The sequence below is a fragment of the Uranotaenia lowii genome, chromosome 2 (assembly GCF_029784155.1).
Source record: "Uranotaenia lowii strain MFRU-FL chromosome 2, ASM2978415v1, whole genome shotgun sequence".
In the NCBI taxonomy this organism is placed as follows: domain Eukaryota; kingdom Metazoa; phylum Arthropoda; class Insecta; order Diptera; family Culicidae; genus Uranotaenia; species Uranotaenia lowii.
This window is the reverse complement of record NC_073692.1, coordinates 266362005-266385461: the sequence shown is the minus strand read 5'-3', so window position 1 is coordinate 266385461 and position 23457 is coordinate 266362005. Positions and strand designations below refer to the sequence as shown.

The following is a 23457-nucleotide window of genomic DNA, read 5'->3' as shown; positions in this document are numbered from 1 at the left end:
TTTTAAGATTTTGTAATTACATTTTTTAAAGCAGAAAAAAAAATTTCAAATACCAACCAAATTTTTCATATTTGATACTCACTTTATAAACTATAGACTGAGTTATTGATGATAATGTGGAAAAATTTATTGCTGGTCAAATTTACTCCGGTGATCGATGTTACCCCGTTTTACGGTAATCCATTCTGAATTCAAAAATTCTGTGAAATCTGTGAATATTTTGAAATTCTGTGTTCTGTAACACAGATTCTGTGATGAAAATTTTCTCCAAATTCTGTGAAGTTACAGATTTTTCTGTGATTTTTGTAACCTTGATCACAATTAGCTCTTCTTAGATTGCATAAATAAAGGCGAAAAACAGGTGCCGTTAACGCCTTAATTTATGTAATAGCAGTAAGCAGTTTCTTTCCTGGCCTGCAGTTCATATCGAAAAACATCATTTAAATATCATCTGAAGCGAAGCTTACCATCTGTTGAATGGGTTTAACTATTTTGTTACAGATTTATTTGATTTTCCCAAAGTTAAACTAAAAATTCGATTATATTTTAGATGTTTTATATGAAAACCAGGACAATTCGGGACATTTTCATTTCACATTTTAAAAAATCAGGCCAACGCGAGAGTTTTTAAAAAATCAGGTCGGTCTCTCGAAAATCAGGAAAAATCCTTATTAATCCTGGTACCTGGTACCTTTGATCCCGAGCAAAAAGTTTTTGAATGCGTGAATACAAAAATCAAATGGATAAATGAAGCTCAAAATATGGCAAAATAAATAATAAAGTGATAAAGTGATCAATAGAATTATATATATAAATAAATTTATTTTTTTTAGTTCATAGATAATCACCGTTGATTTTTATTTATCATTATTTGATTGAGGAAAAATATTTTGAGAGTTGAAGAATTTCGACGGATAGGAAATTAGAAGAAGATTCGAGATGTTCAACATGATTGATAGGTTACATTAAATTGGAGCTTTTCATCACATTTAACTCTGTCTCTTCGAATTCATAATAGTTTACCAGTTTTGAACAAAAATTTGATGTCTGATGAAAAGTTTTCAAATTAAAATAACCATTCGTTCATTTTATTAGCTTCTATTTTTTTTATCATTTATCCGTTTAGTTTTTTTTAATATTATTTACTCCGGCATAGTCGTCAAAATATCGTCAAAAAAATTTATTATTAAGCTATACATATCTACATTTAAAATACCATGAAATTGGGTGAGTCGGGAAAGTTTTTATTTTCGGAACATTTGTGGAAAAATCTGCTCTTTCAGCTACAATTTGCTCTTGATAGTGTATTTTGTTAACCTTAGCAAAAATCTATTTAACCTTCCAAAGCCGTTCGCTAAATATCCGTTTCGGGGAAATTTTAGTTGAGGTTTGATTTCGTTCTTGTGGCTGTAAATGTTAACCGATATTGATAATATTATATTCATTGTGAAGGTAATTTATTCTTATTACTCAAGTTTTAAAAATAAAGTCGATATGTATTAACAGGTTATCAAAAACTGGTTCAGAATGTAAAAAGTCCGAAAAATCAATTTTATTTTTAAAATACTCATAACTTTTGACAGCCTTCTTGTATTTAAGTGTTTCTTTGATGTTTGAAATTGTCAAGAATCCATTTTTACAAAAATGTATAGATATGTAGGAGTCCAATGAAAGTTTTGACCGCTATATCCGATCTTTCGGTAGAAAAAAATCTTACTTTAAAAAAACTAAATCCAATTTTGTCTTTGCTTAGCTGTATTTCATTTCCCAATGAACCGATTTTCAAAACTCAAATTTTAATTTATTGTCGTTAATTTGATCATTATTTTCATAGAACATACATAGTCTTTTAAAATTTCCAGTTCTTCAGTATATTGGAATTATGATAAAGATGTTTGAAATATGCGCTTCGGGTCATATTGACCCGAACAGCTTTGGAGGGTTAAAAAGTAAAAATAAGAAGAAAGGATTTTTAACTTTGATTATTTGATCATCATTTGTTTATCCCTAGAGTGAGATGCTTATCGAGAAACTTTTAAAACTTTTTTATATTTCGTAATACATAAGAACAGAAAGCATTAAAAAATGCTCTGGTTTAAGCTTCAACTATTTTAAAAGTTAATGAAGGCGTTGTTTGTTAGCTTAGCAGATATTTTGTTGTTTTCAATCCTTAGTAATGACCATCTTCATCAGCCTGGCTTATTTTCGAAGACGTTGGTGGCAAACTCCAGGGGCAAAAATACCCCGAAAAATATTTTTTTTAGATTTCCAGTGAAAATTTAAACGGATAATCTTCTGGAATCAACGTAAAATAAAATTTTCCTAACCTTAGAATAATTTTCTACGATCGGAGGGGATCCCAGACACTCTTAAGTGAATGTCCCGGTCAACCACAAAATCAAAGTTCTAAAGAACGTTTTGTTAATATGTGTCACCATTTGAAGCAAAATAAAATCTTTTCCATTCTATTTGCACCAAAATCATGTCAGAAGTATTCGTACCGAATTTTCAAACATTGCACCTCACTATTTGCAGTGTTCCTGAACAACAATTGTCATAGGGTTTTGGGTAAGGTTGCCAGATTGTTTTCAGCACGTATCCGTACCGAACAAATCCGCTCTATTTTATATAAAATTCTGGCAAAACCCGGGCATTTGATTTCAAAATTGTCTACCAAAACTCCGGGAAATAATCCTGCAAATTTGATCAAAACTCAGCAATTACTCAATAAAATCAGGGAAAAAAACTTGAAAAAAAATTATTTTGTTCATCAATATTTATCCTCAGATTTTTAATCGTAGTTTGGGCTTCCAGAAAACCTTTTATGATTATTTTTACAAGTCTTGTTTAGAAAACATTTGCTTCGAACGCATAAATAAAAAATCACAACAAAATGTGTTTCTTTTGAAGTTTGATTTGCCAAATTAATTGTATAAATCCGGGAAAAATCTAGGCTTTTTTAACGAAATCCGATCAATTGGACCGTATCGGACTTCTCCAAAATTGTGTACCGTAAAACGGGGTAACTTTGATCACATGGGTAAATTTGACCAACAATAAACTTTTCCACATTATCATCAATAACTCAGTCTATAGTTTGAATTTTTGAAAACTGTTTTCTACGTTTGAAAGCCTATTTATTGAGTATCAAATAGGCAAAATTTGGTTTGTATTTGACATTTTTTTTGTTAGAAAAAAACTTATTTAAAAATCTTAAAATATCTATTTTTCCAAGGATCGCGAAAATCAGCTCTCCTGAAGATACCAAAAAGCATTAAGAAGAAAACGGATTGTTTAATGTGAAAGAACAACTTTTTTATTTGTATATGATCAGTTATAGTGCTATTGTTTTGGTTATTTAATGATAAATTTTTGATTTAAAAAAATAAGGACATTTTCCAAGAGTAAGTCCGAATTGGAGATGTGTGGATTGTGGATTTAGCTATTATCATTATTTTTGCCCTCTTAATGTAGGCAGTACCATAGCTCTTTATTAGATTATAAATATTTTTAAAATAAAACGTTAAAAACCAAGGTTACATTGATAAACTAGCATATGTTAATATAATGAAGGTATTTTGTATCCTTTATGATCAAGAAAATTCGTTTAAACCGTCACAATAGAGAATGATCATTTGTTACCCCTAAGCATCAAATTATAAACAGACGTGAAAAACATTTTTAAATCAAATTTTAAGTAGTCTAATAAATTTCTGCATACATGTTTTACGTTCATATGAGTCCAGTACTGGTTTTAAAAATATAAAACATGCGATGTTCCCCTCAACAGGAAAAATAATCGAATTAGATTACGGTACCAAATATCTGGGCAAACCCGTATCAACCTGGAAAACTGCAAGCTTAGTTTAGGTGCTGGTGACTGTAGAGATGAGTAAAATAAAAGTTTATTTAAGTCAAACTGAAGATATATAAAATAAAATAAATTTCCATGACAATGTGTGTTATTTGGGCAACACTAGGCAAACAAAACAAATTCAGTCATTGATCTATTCTTGTGGGTGATAGACGTGTCTGAGTTGAGATTTCTAAGAATCGTAAAATCACGACTATGGCGTAGTTGGTAAAATGAGCACAGATTTGCAAGGCTGGTGTTTAGAAATGGTTCCGGCTCCGGTAAATACGATGGAGGGGCTGTAGAAGATTGTTAAGGCTGTTGCTTTGATTTTTTGTTCCTCCGGTAAATAAAAAGGAGACATTCGAAAACGCAAAATATTAAGGCTGCTGCTCTCATTGTTTTTTAGCTCTTCCAGTGTAAAAAGACGGAATTGTCTTAGGAAGCGCAGATTTTTAAGACTTTTGCTGCACTTTGTTTGCTATAGGGGCTTATAGTCTTAGCCATTGGCCCTTACACCCCTTGGACTGCAGACTGCTTCCCACAGCAGGCAGTCCAGCAGTAGAAGGAAGAACAAGAAGATTGTTTTCTTGATTTGGCCTTTCGGTGAAAAAAAAAACGAAATTGACTGAAAGCACAGATTTTTAAGACTGCTACTGGTGATGGTTTGTTTTAATTTTTCCTTCCGGTAGAAAGTTATGAATTGGTTTAGGAAGCGCAGATTTTAAGGCTGTTTCTGTGGATTGTTTGTTTTGATTGGGCCTCCCGGTGGAAAAAGATGGAATTGACTTAGGAAACGCAGATTTTTAAGACTGCTGCTGCTGATTTTTTGTTTTGATTTTTCCTTCAAGTGAGAATTATGGATCAGCTTAGGAATCGCAGAATTTAAGGCTATTGCTGTGAATTGTTTGTTTTGATTTGAACTTCTGGTGGAAAAAGATTGATTGGCCAAAGAAGCGCAGATTTTTAAAACTGTTGCTGCTGATGGTTTGTTTTGATTTGGCCTTCCAGTGGATAAAGACGGAATTGGCTTAGGAAGCGCAGATTTTAAGGATATTGCTGTGGTTTTTTAGTTTTTATTTGGCCTTCCGGTTGGAAAAGAAGGAATTGGCTTAAGATGTGCAAATTTTAAGGCTGCTGCTGCTGATTATTTGATTTGACCTTCCAGTGGCTAAGGACGGAATTGGCTTAGGAAACGCCCGGTGTTAAAACACGGATTGGCTTAGGAAGCGCTGAATTTAAAGATAGCTGCTGCTGATTGTTTGTTTTGATTAGGCGTTCTGGTGAAAAAAGACAGAAATGGCTTATGAATCACAGATTTTTAATGCTTCTGCAGATGATTGTTTGTTTTTATTTGGACCACTGGAAAGTAAAAGACGGATTTTCTTAGGAGAAGGCAGATTTTATGCCAGCTTCTGCTGATTGTTTGTAATGTTGAATTGAGATGGGGAGAATATTCGATTTTTTGTTGCTGCAGATTGTTTGTTGTGATTTGGCCTTCCAGTTTAAGAAGACGTATTGGCATAGGAAGCATTGATTTTTAAAGCTGCTGCTACTGATTGTTTGCCCAGATTTTAAAGTCTGCTACTTTTGATTTGGCTTTTCAGTGGATAAAGACGGAATCGACTTAGGAAGCGCTAAATTTAAAGCTGCTGCTGCTGATTGTTTGTTGTGATTTGGCCTTCCGGTGGAACACTAAAGGTATATAAAATAAATTTAATTTCTATGGCAACGTTTATTGTTTCAACAAAACTAGGCGAAACAGTGTCAGTCATTGATCTTTTTATCTGAGTTGAGATTCATAAGAATGCTAAAATTCCGACAGTGATATATGTAGCTCAGTGGGCAAATCAGTTACTTCCTGAGGCGATATCCTCAAGTTCGAGCTCAAGAGTAAACATCGAACACAGTTGTACCGCATAAGTTTGTCCGCAACCTGCAACAATGATAATGTAAACTGGATTGCTATTTGCGTTTACGCAATTATTCAATCAACTTATTATTCTTGAAAGAAAAAGGACACTATTCGTATTTTTTTTTCTTTGATTCGTATCATAAACATTTTCCTATTTTTATCCCTTTTCGGTCCATTTTATGGTATCTGAATTGATTTTGCTCAATATTTTTTTTATGAAGGTTGATTCTTACTATGGTATCTGTTTAAATTATTTATGACCAGGAATATTTTCCAAATTTTTTTAGAATATCATTCGTAACTAATGTTTTTCTTCGGAGGAAAGATTGCAGAGATTGCATGTTTAACGTCTCAACAAAGGTTTAATTTACAGCATCAACTTTCCCTTCCTAAACATAAAAGGTCGCTCACAATCTGCCATTACGAGCAAATTTTCGATAACACTGAGCAACACCGATCCTAAACAAACTTACCATATTGTACCTGTGTTGACTGTATTTACCTGACCTGAAATGTACCGCCAAAGTGAACCTAACGTCGCGAATCCGGTGTGCTTTCGAAAGATTCCGCTATCGGGACACTAAAAAGCGAACATTATTGGTGGCTGGGTTGTAAACATGTTGATAAGTTGCCAGAGACTGAACTGAGCGTTGCCTGGATGGACCATTAAAAATGTACAGTTTGCTGACCGTTTGAAACAACATCTTTTTGGTGGGAGTTTTTTGAAGGCATCACCGACAGATCCTTTCGAAATTTGTTAAGCTCAATGTTATAGTTGAGCAAATATGACACAAAAAACAATACAGAAATTAATCATGTGACTAAATGTCCTTTCCCCTAAGAAACCGCAATACTGAAAGTCTCAATCGCCAGAGATCGGCACTCAATCAAGCTGTCAAGGTTGAACGACAAAGGACAGAATTGGAACGAATCCAATCCAAAGCCCAATAAGTCTCTGATGGACAGTCGAAATACTCCATTGAGAACTATTTCCTTGCCACTCTCCTAATCTTATATCACCATCATTCAAGCCGTTACCAACAGCTCTGTGGCATTTCTCGGAACGGTCTCTGATATCCCTGTCTGGGAGGGCTCGAAAAAAGAAAGAACTTCAACATAACTCATACACAGCAGAAGCACAAAGAAGTTCGGGAGCCAAAAGAGCTGCAACTTCAATCACGGACAAACATCGAGCTCTCCCCCGAAAAACCTTACCCAAAGCCTTCAAATCAGAGTACCATTTCGAAATGCCATCGCTTTGTTTGATGTGGAATTTCCCCAACAATAGCGAGAGACGTCTTTCTTCTGCAAAAGTTACGAATCATCACACGAACGTTCTCGAATAAATTTCCTCGCCAATAAAAACGAATCCGATTTTTTTCTCTCTCTCTCTGTTTCCGCCTCCCAGCAATTTCATCATCCTTAGAAGGATGAGGATTTCTTGGCCCGGTAAACCTGAAATCGTCTTCCGGTTCCGTGTTTTCGGGAAACTCTGTACCCATCGCAAAAGTACCTACTATCCATACTATACACAAAACACATACTCGACAAAAGACAGCAGAAACAAGTTCCAGGCATTCCACCCCCATCACATCTTTCAAGTACAAACAATTCTTGTTGTAGCAAAGTTCGTTTCGGATGTGGCTTTTTTTTGCTTGCCGTTTCTGGTTTCGACTAATCCTTTCGCTGGGATTTATCATAGCGCCAGTAGTAGTATTTCAGATGAGCTATTTCTTCTTTGATTCCTGAAGACAATTCGAATTAACTTCAGAAGAAAATATAATGTAGAGGCGGAAAACATGTTTGCTAACATAAATAAGGAAAGAAAAAAATACGGAACGCTTGTGTGCAAACATGCAGGCTGAGAAACTTAATCTGTCATAAATGAAGTCTGGAGTTTGTTTTTAGCATTTTCAGTTGAGGTTTTAACTTAGCTTGTCAGATTGGCCGGTTTTATATTTTTTTATTTTTGCATCCAAAAACAAATTTCCTTGAGCAAGTTATACCAAAATAAGTGTGAACAGATTTTTGGAGGCCTCAAATACGATTTAAATCTGCTTTTGTGTTTCGATGAAAAAAAAAACATTAATTAAACAGTTTTTTTAATATTTTTATTGCAAAATTACTTGGTTTTGTTCAAATTTGACCAGATATCGCCCATAATTTGGGTTGAAAATTTTGGAATCAAATGCCCATATGATATGACTATAGTTTTCCGTGGTTTTCGCCTCTGTTGAATATATAGGGGAAAATGAGGATTCTTGATCCACTTTTCTTATTTGCATCGCATCTTTTTGGGAAAAAATAGCAACTCGCCGTCTTTTGAATTTTCGGACAGCGTGTAATTTCAAGTTAGGATAGTTAGAAAGATACATGAACTCGTAGATGAACTAGAAGCATTTGTGTGAGACTTAAAAAATTGTGATATTTTTTAAGTTACACGAGATTTGATCCTTTATTCAGGGTGCCCTAGGCAAATATCTAGTAAAATCCGATGGTAAAGATCCGATGGCTATGTTTTTTCATATTAGTTCTCAATTCACAGTTTGTAAGTATCAAAGAGAATTCAAAAAGTTTGTCTACTAACTAGCCTTTGTTATTGCAAACTTTAAGGCACAATTTTCTAGTTCTTAGATAAATATAGTATTTTTAGTTCTTTTTATCAGATAATTACTAGATAAACATTATTTATTGGACAGATATTAGAAATTTCAAGATAACCAATGATCACGACTCATTCAGAAGAAAAATATATCTTTTTGGACTCTCGGGATCAATTATACTTACAACATCAATCTTGGAAAACTTCTTCTTAAAAAAAATTGAGATTTTCCTATTGCTTTGAAAATTTGGCATTATAAAGTTCAAATTATACTCTAATGATTGACATATTCAAAAAAATATTTTATTACAATTTTTCATATGAGAAACATTTAAAAGTGTTAAAAAAGATCTTCAAATTACATTTTGTTAAATTTTTCAAACCATGTTCAATAACTCGAAAATTAAAAATTTTAAAATTTGTTGAGATTTCAACTTATTTTGTTCTATTTGGCACATTTTTATAGAACATTTGATATTTGTAAGACATTCCTGTTTCGAGGTATAGGGAAGGAATCAAGTATCCTTCATTCTTTCCTAAGGAATATGATATCATAATTTTATTCTAATGAGTTGTTATTCATTTTCATTAATTCATAGATATATTTAAATGAATTAAAGTACATTAAACACATTGCATTACTCGTTTATTATCCATAAAAAATATTGCCTTTGCAATTTATTTCCAGGAATCTTTGTTTCTCGAAACCAAAATCTGAATTACATGTCTCTCTACTAGTCTCTTCTTAATTTTGAAGCTCCACAGTCTGGTCTTGAAATTTCTCATAACCTCTATGAACTTTTTTTGTGAAATATTCACAGAAATATAGTATAAAAAATACAAACAAGTTTTGTTATTTTTTTTTTTCAAAAAATATATAAACACAGAAGCTAGTTTTCAGTACTATTCCGGTTATTGTTGTAACACACTTTATCCAATTTTCCTATTTTTTTAAACATTTTTCTTGACTCATAGCTATTATATTTTGTATATGATTTTTGTTAAACAATTCCATAAATAACTGATATATTCCAACACACGAAATGTCCATGTTTTAACAAATTTGCCAATTTGCTGCTTTAGAACAGCCTAATGTTTTATCTCTTATAATCTCTATTTAACATGGGAGGGATGATTTTTTTTTTGGAAAAAAATCAAGTCATAATGGTTGTTACTTGTACACCTAGCTGCCAACCTTTTTTTTTCAGGTAAAAAAAACACATGGACAAAAAATATGTGACGCTACCAAAATGAATTTCAGAATTGTTAACCATTTTCGAAGGATATAATGGAAGTTAATTTTATCTTTTTTCTAGAAAATGCCATGATTTATATCCCCAAGAAAGAATAGAAGGAATCTCAAAAAGAAATAGTTCTGAATGCTACTTAAAATCTTAAAAATATCACTGCCAGTTGTGATTATTAGAAGTTGATAAGATTGATAAAAATTTTAAGGGAGCTAATAAGTAATTTAATGATTGCGTGTGCAAAATTTCGTAACAATTTGTCAAAATGTTTTTGAGATAGAAAATTTTTGGGCAAAATCGAGAAAAATCCTGGAAAGTCCCAGTGAGAGACCCAAAAACGGCTGGAACTCAACTATTCGTACAAAATTTATATGGTAAATCGTTAAGATCGTCCTAGAGTAGGGTTATCATACCCCGCAAAGCTAAAAAGATTACAATGATAAAAAAAATCCAAAAGATTAAGTTAAACGATAGGAAAATCAAAATAAAACTGATTTATTCAAAATCATTCAAATGTTGTCAATTTGATGGGTGTAAAAGGTAAGATCATGCATTCCAGATTGCCTGCTTTTTCAAAGAAAAAAAGATAAAGCCCGGTCCGGCCCGTTTTTCCAGATATCGATGCTTGGATGCTCGAATTTATCCAAAATCTAAGCAAAATTCCATAACAACTATTTTTACATATTGCATGGTTTTTTTGAGCTTGTCTCATCGAAATACACGGGCAAACATTTTTTGGAAATGTTAAATTTGAACTGAATACCACTGACTTTTTCTCTTGAATTTTCATGAGAAAAGCATGGATTTCGGTCAGATTTGTCTGGATATTACTCGGTTTTCTAACTGAAAATTTAGAAATCCAAAGCCCGGATTTTGCTAAGTTTTTAAGTAGAAATGCCTGGATTTGCTGAAAATATTCTGGATAACTTAGGTATGACGTATATTTTCATTATAAATTTTCTCATATTTTTTTTCCAATTTATGAAAAGAGAAAGGTTAGGGACTGAATATTCCTATTTGGATTATTCGGAACAAAAGTTTTATTAGATGTTATACTGACAAACCACACCAAACCCGATAGATACTTGGTTTCAAAATGAGAATTTAGGCGCGTTTATGTTAAATTTGTGCGCTACGAAGCATTTGAGTAGGTATATTGCTTTTGTGCTCTTTGATAACTGTTCGGAAATTTATTGCATACTCAAAGGCGCTTTTTGCGCTCACTGTTGATAACGATTCGAAGATGCCTTCATAAATACGGGATATTTGGGCAAGGTAATGAACATTTTTGTAAGTTGTCGTTCTTTTGTATTTCTTTTAAAAAAGTGGTAAATAGACCCCAAATACTGAAACAAACAAGTTAATTTTTCTGATTAAATAGCTCTCATTTAAAAAAAAAGAGTACGTTTCGTAAAATTTCACAAAAAGAAGAGTACGCCCATTTGTCGATCGGAAAAGAGTACATGTAATCTTGAAAGAGTTGTTAACCCTATTCTAGAGGATCTAACAGTTAGCAAAAATTGAAAAAAAAAGTGGAGAGATGACTGATTCCATGAAGTTAACGAATGTCAGAATTATTATCAAGCGCATCCCGGAAGTTTCAATAGGAAAGTAGTAAGAAAGGTAAATTTTGAATAAAGTAAGTATCATTAATCGAACTGATTTTAACTCAAAAACCATGAAAAAATATGCTTAAACTATTATTCGGTAAATTGTATCTGTACTGTATCAATAGAGCATCTGAATGATATTATCATGACGACTTACGGGTTTTTTTTTATAAATGGAGAAAAAATTTCAACTTAGAAATTAAGAACAGAGGTTTTCAAACTTCTTTCACTCACCTCTGAATATTTTTTTTTACTACAAAAACTTCTTGTTGAAATTTAAAAAAAGATTTTATCTGAAGATAATATCTTAGCTTTTGTGTATGGGAGAGGGCTCAAAATTCACTTAAATTGGTAACACCATGAATAGGATTAAAAATTTCAGAATATTTTTTTGTAGTTGTGTAGAAAACAGATCTAAAAAAAACCTTTCATTTTCAAACAACGATAAAAAAAAATTGATTTGAAAAAAACTTGACTAAACAATAAATAAGTTTGTCGTATTGCTTCCATTTTTTAATGAATGTTCCTGTACAGCTTAGCAATTTGAACTTTGGTCAAGTGTTCACAATTTTGTTATTCTAAGAGGACATAATTTATAGATCTGAAATATCAATTAAACATTCAAGAATGAAGACGCACTGCAAAGTTTTCGTGTTGTTCCTTTTTCACATTTTTTCGGGAAGTTGCTGTTTTACTTCAATCAAGAACATTATGAAGTTGAAAACATAGGTTAAATATTACGATATGAAGAATCCTTTGGCAAAATAAACTAGAGAATGATAACTTTTGCACTTATACCCTTTTTGTGTTTGTAGCCATCATTTTCTAGTTAAATTTTCCAAAGGATTCTTCATATCGTAATATTTAACCTATGTTTTCAACTTTATAATGTTTTTGATTGAATAAAAAACAGCAACTGTATGCAAAAAAGCAAAAAATGTAAAAAAGGGACAACACGAAAACATTGCAGGGTGTCTTCCCAAAAATCATATTCATGCTTTTATACTCTAAAATGGTCCAAAATGGTTGATAAAGTTTAAAATTGACTAAGCACGTAGTAACCAAATCATATCTTAAGCCCCATTTTATTGTTTTAAAATTCCTAAAATATAATGTACGTTTTATGATCCAACGTTATTGGACTTCTACTTAGGAGATAGTTCAACAAACACAATTTTCGAACATTTCTACTTTAAGATAAAAGAGATACAAATTTAAAAAGCAAATACATTGGCAGTTTATTTTGCTTAAAATAAATAATCTAGAAATATATTCTGTAGAGACAATGTTTTCAAAAACTCTAATTACAATTTTTTTTGTGATTTCTTCTATTTTTCCTGCTAAGCAAACTAAATTTAGGGGAGAATGAGGATACTTGATCCCTGGGGATACTTGATTCCTTAGCTATATCTCGAAACTGGAATGTCTTACAAAGATCAAATGTTCTAGAAAAATGTGCCAAAATTAGCAAAATAACAATGCTTGTAGTTTAAAAATTTTTAACAAAATAATTGTTTGAGTAATTGAACTTTGTTTGAAAAATGTCACAAAATGTAACTTGAAGATCTTTTTTCATCATTTTATAATGTTTTTTACATGAGAAAATTATGAAAAAAATATTTGTTCCGATGTATCAATCGTTCAAGCGTAAAATGAACTTCATAATGCCATATTTTCAAAGCAATGGAAAACTCTCAACTTTTTTCAGAAAAAGTTTTCTAAAATGTTGATTATGGGTACAATTGATCCCCTAGAGTTGGGTACAATTGATCCCCCTTCCAAACTGCATATTATTCTTCTGAATTGATCGTTATGATTGCTGATTACGAAATTACTTAAAATTTATCCAAAAACTAATATTTATCAAACAATTGTCTGAAGAAAAGAGCAAAAATAATTAATTTTCTCTTAATTATAAAAAATAGCGCCTTTAAGTATGCAATGTTATTAGCGTTGAGACAAAGTTATAGAATTTTCTTCTTATGTCTGCTATAAATTGTAAAATGAGAACAAACATGACCAAAATAGTCAATTAACATTCTATCTTGGGGTTATGTTTGATTTTTATACAAGGATCAGGGCTTCCTGAATAAAAGATCTAGTCTCCTTCAATAGGGGATCAAATCTCCCCTAACTTCAGAAAAATCGCATTTTTTTTACTCCCACGAAAATGCTTCTAGTTCATCAATGGGTTCAAGTATCGTTCTAATTTTTGGAGCATAGAAACTTGAAGTTTCAAGCTGTCAGAAAATGTCAAAGACGGCGAGTTGCTAAATTTTTCCAAAAAGATATGGTGAAAATAAGAAAAGGGGATCAAGTATCCCCACTCTCCCCTACTGAAATATTGCAGCTTCTTGAAGTTTCATACACAGATAAGTTTTTATATTCAGTCTTGAATCAAGATTAAATAAAGGTTTAGTTTAGGTTTACCAAATACTTTTAGAAAAAAAAAAACGAAACATTTCACGTAAAACAGGGGGACATACCAAAAAAAAAACGAAACATTTTAGAATCTTTTAAATCTTATTTGTATGATCAATCCTATACATATGTTTTTATTGTATTTCTTTTTGTATTATGTATTTGACAGTTCATAGAAAGTTATAAACTATGGATGGATGAAATTTGTTTCAAAAATTTAATTCCCAAGAAAACTTCCATTCCGTTTCAAGCAGTCGTTTTTAATCATCTACCAAGTTTATTTAATTTAACTCGTCTACTGATTCAAGGTTTGATATAAAATTGTTTTTTTTTTTCACTCGATAGTTCTGCTCTATTTTTTCTGAAATTTGTCTTTTTTAAACTTTCATTCAAGGGACTATCCTAGGATTCCGGAGAAACATCTGGAACCATCATCATTTGGAAGCAACTTAAAGCATATTTGCTTCAATTGAAAAATATAAACAGCTCTAGAACGTGCTCAATGAACGCTTAACTGAACCAGATTGTAATTGCCCGGTTTTACCCGGCCTTGCCCGAATATTTGACAAAAAATTTAGGAAAAGTTCAGTCCGGCCTGGTTGTCCGTGTGTCGTAAAAAGCCACATATTTATTTACATTATTTCCAAAACTGAACAAAAATACTCCAATTGAGTTATTACAATTTTTATCTGTGCGTTCAAAACCGATTTTTTTTAGCAAGTTCAACCTGAATAATCATAAAAAGTTATTAGGAAGCCTCAAACACGATTTAAAATCTGCTAATGTATTTTTATGTTAAAATATATTTTTTTGGTGTAAAAATATATTTTTTTGATTTTTGATTGAATAATTTCGTGGTCTCGACCAAATTTGCCCAGATATGGCCCGGATTTTGGGTTGAAAATTTTGAAATCGGATGCCCGGATTTTGCCAGGTTTTAGGATTAAATCGTCTTGATTCGCCTGGTCCGTATATGTTCTGGCAAACTTGAATGCTAAGACTTAAACGAGTTATGTGATCTTGTTTAAATAAACTTTGAAAAATGCTGCAAATTTTGAGAATGAAAACACATAAAAAATCGTCATATTAGAATTATTTTCTGTGTTTAACCAATAAATTTAATAAGAAGCGTTTTCATAAAAAACGGACCTTTTTGAAGTGGTAGAATCGGAGAAGGTAGAGTCTACCACAAAAGTGTTCTTACTAAAAAAACAGGACATTTTGAGGAAAAAGTGGGACGGCGGGACATTTTCCAAAAAAGCAGGACGGATGGTAACCCTTGTTTAGTTCTCCTTTAATCACCTCTGAACTTGACACTGTCATTTCTTAGCGGCCCACCACACTCCCCCACACCAAGAAGCTCATTAGAGCCCCCTGGTAATGGACGTTAACTTTTCTCAGCACGTCTGGCAGCAAAAAGGGAAATATAACAAATCGCGATCAAGATTTAATCATGCTGAGAACCTAAAAAAAAATATTTAAACGAGGGAATGTAACGTCACAACAACTAAACTATAAATTTCAATTTGCTTCCACTTATCCTCAAAAATAATAAAGAAACTTTTATTTAGGTTCTCCATGTCAACATTTTTGTAACTTAAAACACTTTAAAAACCTGTAATCGAATGTTGAAAAGTGCCACAATTTCTAATAGATTCCGTAAAGTAAAATGCCAGGGCAATATAATTTCACATGATTGAAGAATTATTTGAACATTGCATCATTACATTCATGAAGCTTATCTGATTAAAAGGTTAAAACCTTTATTTAAATTTACAAGCTAAAATTTAAATGTTTGATAATTAAAAAATCATTCAATTCTAAGCGTTGAAAATCATTGGTTAAAAAAAGTGTAAAAATGCTCGAATGTGGAAAATTAAACAGGGATGTTAGTTTTTCTTCAGTTTCCCAAACTTGACTCAACATATTATTGTTGACAGCTCAATTCCAACCCTTAAGGTTTGAAAATTCTCTAATTTCTTCATTTCCTCAAGAATCAGGCAGCCAAACTTTCCTGAAAGTTTGCATTTTTGTTAAATGTTCATGGCAAGCCCAGATACAGCCACAATTTTCAGTTGACGAAAGAAAGATTAATTACCTTCAGGTGTTAGACTTCCATCTTTATTTTTACAGTTAATTTTTAATTGTCTGGTTGAAATTCAGTCCCTCATAACTGTTGACTTTAGCAGACATATTGGGTTGAGTGGGTAGAATACTCGAACTTTTTTATAGAACGTGTTAAACTAAACTGATTATGAATGAAACATGAAACTGTTTTTCTTTTTTGGTAAAAGAGTTGGTTTTATTTTTTTTATAATGATCAATTTACTACATCATTGTACATTGAGCTGAAAGCATTTTACTTATTCTTTTTTTTTTATCTTTCCTCCAAATGCACAAATATCACAAGCAGCACCAGCACTGCCATTTTTTATGTTTTTCCCGATTTTATGTTAAGATTTTTTTTCGAGCATGGTTGTGATCAATGTATGCAAAATTTGTCGAACCTTCAAAATAGAAAGTGAAAATCACACCAACTGTTAGTATTTCAAATACCTAGAAAGCACTCGAGAAGAGAACCGTAATCGAATTGAGGTTATGATGTGTACTGAACTATGCAAGATAACTTAACCTCAATTCGATTTTTCTCCACTCCGCTACTGATGTTTTATCGAAACAAATATTCTTCACCCATGCAGATATTTAAAGTGATCCAGCAAAAGAAGCAAAAAAGACACATCAAAAGTGTTGCTCAAAGCGATTTCTAGTGGATAAATTAGAAAAAAAAAATATCTAGAAAAAACAGAAATGGCAAACAACCATCCTACAGTGCAATCCCAGCTTGTTGAACAACTGGCGGGTATAATCAAATACAGGATGCAGAAAACCTAGTGCAAAATATCGTGAAGGATTATTTTTCCCCCAAGAACACTTGCCAAGTGTTGACCACGAACTAAAGAGGGGAAAAAATCGGATCTTCGAGTTCTATACGGTATTCATTCGAACAAAATGGAAGAAAAATGAAAGTGCGATGAGTTGTAAAAAAATGCCTTAATTGCAAGTGCTTCTTTTAGCCATGTGTTTCTAGCGTTAAGTTCAACCAAACTCAATTGGAAGCTTTAGTTTTTCTCATTCCTTGCCTTCTCGCTGATTGGCGCATTAGTTATTTATTTTCAATTTAGGGTTTAAGTTTTCGCTTGTTTTGAAACCAGGAAAGTTTTTGCCCAAAAGTTAAACAATTTCAAGCTTTTCTCGCTTCCGGTGTTTCTTTGCTGATTTATATCAACTACAAAATCGAGCCGTGCTTCACCATTTCTCCACAAAAAAATATCCATCCAACCACTGCCAACATCATCACAGAATCTAAAGAACACAGACTCACAATCAGTCCAATATGGCCACCAAATATGGCACCCAAATTCTATACACCAGATCTCGAACCACCATCAAGGTAAGTTTACTTCAACAATCTCTGACGAAATGATAGACTGCTTTCCAAAATCAGAATACTTTTTCGTAATTGTAATGTAACTCCCATTCATCGGTGTCTCTTTTCAAAATAAATACTAGCACTTTAAGATTTACTGAAAATTGTCTAAATTTTATAATTCATCGGTAGTTTGCTAGAACTCAGACATTTCCTACGATCAGTGAATACGGATATAGAACCTTGATGTGATTTAGTTGAAGTAAACTCGAGATACACATTAGCATCAGTAAATTATTCGACCTGGAAAATGTTTATACATTGTACAGTACAGTAGCCGAATTAGATCGGGTGGTGATTCGCGATCATCATCAATCTCTCACAACTCGGAATCCAATCATGACATCATAATCGATACATCTACCATGAAGTGTCAATGAAGGTATCGTAAAACCATAAGTAGAGAGATTTTTGCTGCATTTACGTATTGCTAGCCTTGATCATTTAGTTTTCGGAAATTAGAGTTAGTAGTTTTAGCTGCATGAAGTAGACTGCAATTGGTTTTTTTTTAATGAGAAACGGAAGTTTATTGTTATTAATACCTGAAAAGTATATTTGCATTAAGATTGTTTTATTTTTTCGCTTTATAGAGTGTTTGAAGAAACCATACCTATTTATCCTGTTTAGAATAAATTAAATAAAATTCCTATCAATTTGGAATTGTAGCTACGCAGCTACGCAATCCTTTGTTGAATAGATTATTCGAACACAACAAATTTAAATTCACCCAAAAATGATGACAACAAAATATATACCTAAAAATTTTCAATATAGATGAATACTGTTTGGTCCTAAAACCGCTAATCCGATTAATCGCGATCAACAAGTTTCGAATTGAATCAGTAAGATGTAAAATTAAAATCTTACGCTTGAATGATATTCAACAAATTTCTAGAAAAAATACCTAAAAGTGTTTTTTTTTTCAGTGATAAGGGCGTGTTTAATAACTGATTCAAATCCCTTATTCTATGCCATTCGGCTAAAGAAGTTGGAAATGTTGTTTGTATGTAATAATTCCAGTGTTCGGCATCGCTAACTGAAAAAATAGCGTCGCTAATTAGATCGCTAACTCATTCAAAGTTAGCGATCGCTAATAAAATACGCTAAATGTGCCGAAAAAGTTATCGCTTTAAGCTAAAGCGCTAATCGCTAACTGTTGAACAACATAAAGGCCGGAACAAATATCAAATTCTCGATTTTTCAAACTCCTTAAGGGGGAATAAATAATGTTTCAAGTATTTCATTTAAAATTTGATAAATTGATCGAATTTTCATACAATTATATGAGCAAAACAAAAACTGTCAAAGATGAGAATTTCAACAACACTCTGTGTTCTACTATTTTGAAAAAAAAAACCAATTTTCGAACAATTACAAGAGCAAAAGAACAGAATGTAGAAAGATGGGAGATATCTCTTTTTTTATTTAAATTTAGGTTAAAAATTTACTCAATTTATCAGCTTTGTGCAAAGTAGATAGTATGCAATTTCGTTGCAAACAATCTTTTGTGCAATTCATTTCTTTTCGTTGTTTTTTTGAATTATTTTACATTCTCATAATTTAAAATCTTTAAACTGTTCTCCCCTTTTTCAAACTTGTAGGAGCATTGTCAAACGTAAACATATATACAATTTTATTTGAACTGAAAACGAATGCTACAATGATTATGTTATCTTATTTTTATATGAACTGATCTGTAAAATTTCTTAAAAATTGTATTGTGAAAAGTAAATATCTTAACCATTTGAAGACAAATGTTGATGAATGGATGTTAAAAATAGTTTTGTATTGTTTAGTACCTTTTATTGTTATCTTTTTCTGTTGCGAAAAAAAAGTGCTAGAAGAGAGAGAAATGACACTAATTACATCTTTTCTCTAACTCGAGCATCCAATCCTCCAACTAGTCTAATTAAGCAATCAGACTGATGCCCAATGTCACCTTAACTTGATTAATGACAAAAAGTTTATTTTGCCACTTATAATTCGGGAGGTTGATACAAATAAATGAGAGTTAGCGATCTTCAATTAGCGGAACCAAAAAATAGCGGAACTTTTTAATTCGCTAGATCACACAAAACTTAGCGGCAAAATTAATCCGCTAACGAAAAGTTAGCGGACTAACTAGCGAATAGCGGATTAGCGCTTTTGTGCCGAACACTGAATAATTCTGAATAAAATAAATACTTTAATTGGCTACGAGTCGTGATTAAGACCATCCAAAACGATAGGATATCAAGTAACTACTAAGGAATCATTGAAAGCGACAACCAAACAAGAGGTGCTAGGTAATATAAAATGGAAATGAGAAAAAAACGAAAAAAAAACAAATAAATTTAAGAAAAACAAATTCCAAAATCTTCAATCCCAATTGCCTTGTATGAAATATTTATTTTCAAAATTTATACAATAACATTGCACAAAAGCTTGTATGCAACAAAATAACATACTATATCATTGCACAAAACCTATAAATCAAGAATTTTTTATCGAAAAATTCAATAAAATCAAAAACACACATAGTAAAATAACTTCCATCTTCGAAAATTTGTTTTTTGGTCTTGTAATCTTTCGAATACTTGATTTTTTTATCGAAATTTCCATGAAATACTTAGCACTTTATTTATTCCCCCCTCGGGTTTTTGGAAATTTTGAAGGGGGGATGGGGGGGTGACACAGGAAGAAATTGATATTTGTTCCAGCCTAATAATATCTGAAAGAATGCTTTAAAAGCTACATAATCATCAAAAACTTATGGTTTCAGTAATACATCTAATGAATATCCACGTATCTAAACACTGTAGAACGTTCTATACTTTGTTTATCGTTGATTCTAGATTTTCAGGATACATCCAGGCTGTACTATAAAACCAATTAAGAATTTGAGCTAAATCAAATCTGGCCAGGATGCCTTTATATTGTTCAAAACTTCCTGGATTTTGCTCGGGTTTATTATATGCTAAAATGGTAAAATGAATGGTATGTTCAAGGTTAGAAATCATCGCTATTTTTGAAGATTCTTGCTCAAATTTGACTTTCTTCTAATTCCATATCCAATAAGCAATTCAAAATTACTTGTCACCTGTTTTGACTTCTATTGTAAACAAACAAATAGTTAGCCATTACTAAAGAAAAGGACAGAGTAGGTTTTTCAGGAATTATCAGTTTTTAAGTGCATGCAGTTTTCAAAAATTCTATTTCTCATCACCGATCAAGATGGTAACACATCCAGAAACTTTTAAGCACAGACGATACCACCTAGTACAGTACAGTATGATACATAATTTCCCTTGAAGAAGGCCCAGACCTAAAGCCGAAACGTTGATCGTAATGTAAACAGGATTGTTTCATTTTTATTTAGATTAGACTGAAAAGCCAACAAACAAAGAAAAGCATAAATCCAGTCGTAAAATTACATTGAAATTTTTTTACCGAAAGCTGAAAACCAGTCACTGTAGGGGCATAATGAGAAACCCCTGGGGCAGTATAAGCATCATTAATCGAGGCACGATAAGCTTTTTCTGCCGGGGAATCTAGCAGCGAATTCAACTCGATAAAGTCAACTGAATAATATCTCAAGTAACACAGATCAAGCAAACTAGCATTTCGATGTTTTATTATGGTTTTATTATGGCTTTTTTGTGCAGCTTGTTTTATGACGGTTTTATTATGGTCATGCAAAATCCTTATATTCTTGAATCGACCATCTGTTTTCAGATAGTTTTGAAAATGCTCATAAATCTTCCATTGAACATACTGTTTTAGTTATTTAGAAAGAGTTTGGAATGTTATGTATAAACTATAATAAAACACAAACTTAGAAGTTTGCTCCAAGCTTTCTTTTGCATGTTCTATAATAGCACTCAGTGCCTGATTATTAAACCGCCATAAAACTTAGTGACAGTTCTCGATCAAGATTTCCTAACAGGACTGATTAGATAGCACATATTTGAATTGGAATTCCCATTTTTACACATTTTCGATAAGTTCTGTGTGTTGATTTTGAGTTAAAATGATAAAAGTTATAAAAATCTATGAAAACATCGAATTACCGGAAGAGGAATGAATAACTCTACAATATGAGTATTGAGTGAAAGGGTTCAAATAGGAGGAACAAAATTTGTTGCTTGACGCCATCATTAATACAAGATGACGGCTTCCGCTTTTATTTTCAAAGTTGTAAATAACTAAAAATATCATGAAACCTTCACAATATTGTTATTAGGTGAAAGTAATAAACGAGAAGAAGTCGAATTTCGTTGTCCGTCGCCATCTTAAATTCCAAGATGGCGGCTACCACTCAACTCAACAAATACTGTAAATGACTGAAAATCGTCTCAAACCCTTACAATATGGGTATTGGTTGAAAGAGATGAACCAGTAAAAGTCGAATTTGACGCCATCCAAATTCAAGATGGCGGTTTCCGCTGAACTTTAAAATGTTGTATATGACTTATAATCGTTTGAAACCCCAACAATATTGCTATTGTGAGAAATGGCTAAACGAGTAGTAGTCGATTTTCTCTTTTCGCTTTACTCTGAAATGCTGTAAGTGACTCAAAATCGCACAAAATAACCACAATACAGACCCCGTTCGTTTTTGGCAACATACGATTTTGGCAACATCCGATTTTGGCACATGTCCCTGAATCAAACAAATAACAGAAACAACATTACTTTATAGTTTTTGTTATAATAGGACCAATACAATTTAAACGTATTAGCATGATAGACATAATACAATTACATAAGTAACAAATATGGCAAAAAAAAAACTATCGACAAAACACGAAAAGTGCTAAATGCATCAAAAACATGATAAAAAATGTAGTACTAAGTACAAACAAAGTTGGGAAAAAATCGTTCGTTTTGACAACACAAAATGATCGAGCGGGTTGCCAAACACAATCAGGGTCTGGTTCTTTCACACAACGCCCATATTGTGGGAGTTTCATGCAATTTTCAGTGTTTAACAGCATTTTAAAGTTCAGTGAAAGCCGCCATCTTGGATTTCGAGATGCACCTGATAGCGAAATTTGACTTCTTCTAGGTTAGCCCTTTAGCCAATACCCATATTGTGGGGGTTTCATGCTATTTTTAGCTATTTGCAGCATTTTAAGGTTCAGCGAAAGTCGCCATCTTGGATTTCAAGATGATCTGATAGAGAAATTCCACTTGAACTGATTAAGCCATTTTACCCAATGACCATATTGTGGGAATTTCAACTGACTTTCGATGATTTCAATCATTTTATGGTTCAGTGGAAGCCGCAATCTTGGATTTCAAGATGACGCCTGATAGCGAAATTTGTATTCTACTCGTTGATCCTTTACAACTTATACCCATATTGTGGAAGTTTCATGCGATTTTCAGTGATTAACAGCATTTTAAAGTTCAGTGGAAGCCGCCATCTTGGATTTCAAGATGGCATCAGACAACGAAATTTGACTTCAACTCATGATTTATTCAACGGGTGATTAACAACCAATCCGTTTTTATTTAAAATGTCTGTCCTCATTTACTGTACTAAGGATTAACAACTCAGAAATTAGGAACTTATCCTAAGCGTGTAATTTGTTGGCTTGCGAGAGAAACGTCAAATCGTAGCTTTTTTTGGGGTCATCATTAAACCATAATAAAACTTTGAATTGACTCACGCCATGTTGGTTGCAAAATCGAAGGGCACAAAATGACGCCATGTTGATGGATTCACAATGCAAGCATTTGAAAATATTTTTTCAGGACTATTTTCCATCAATTTCATCATGATCGACCATCAGATTTGACGAGGCGCATTTATTTCAAGATACTATTTCATACACATTTTACCTAAAATCTTGACTGGCAGTACAAAAGAGGCTCATAATATGGTTAAAACATTGATATTTTGGCTATTAATTTTACCAGATCATATCTCAATAATGCAATCATCATTCATCAACCATTATGGTTGCTGGAAAAAATAAAAATAAAACTTCGAGAACTCACAGAATCGAAAAAACAAAAATTCTTAACATGTTTATTAATAGCTTTTTAAAAGCTTTGGTGACCAACATTGATGACCAACAATGATATGTCATGATGACGTTTCTAGGGTATGGCTTTATTAGAGTCCAGGTGATGTTATAGAATGCGCTTTAGCTTTTTATGAAGATTAATGCTATAGTCCAAACGAAATTTTGCTGACCATAATAAAGCTAAAATTGTTACTTGTTTCATCTGTCGATTTGGCCTATTGGTAAGGTGTCGGAGAGGTAATCAGTAGACTCGAGTTCGATTCCTGTTCAAGGTGATTTTTTTCATTTACCTTTCATGATCGATGCAT

At 32.4% G+C, this 23457-nt stretch overlaps 1 protein-coding gene across 16 annotated transcripts in view; it reads left to right on the top strand.

The window, feature by feature from the left end:
- LOC129749058 (small conductance calcium-activated potassium channel protein) overlaps positions 1-23457 on the top strand; it is a 759751-nt gene that overhangs the window by 306294 nt on the left and 430000 nt on the right. For 8 of the 16 annotated variants that reach the window (XM_055743901.1, XM_055743886.1, XM_055743888.1 and 5 more), the window contains exon 1: positions 16683-17099. The exons of 7 other annotated variants lie outside the window; for them this stretch is intronic. In XM_055743901.1, coding sequence (XP_055599876.1) covers positions 17043-17099 — 57 coding nt within the window. In that variant the 5' untranslated portion in view covers positions 16683-17042. Of the gene's footprint in view, positions 1-16682; positions 17100-17267; positions 17518-23457 lie in introns of those variants that run through there. One more of the 16 variants, XM_055743899.1, reaches the window with a different exon arrangement.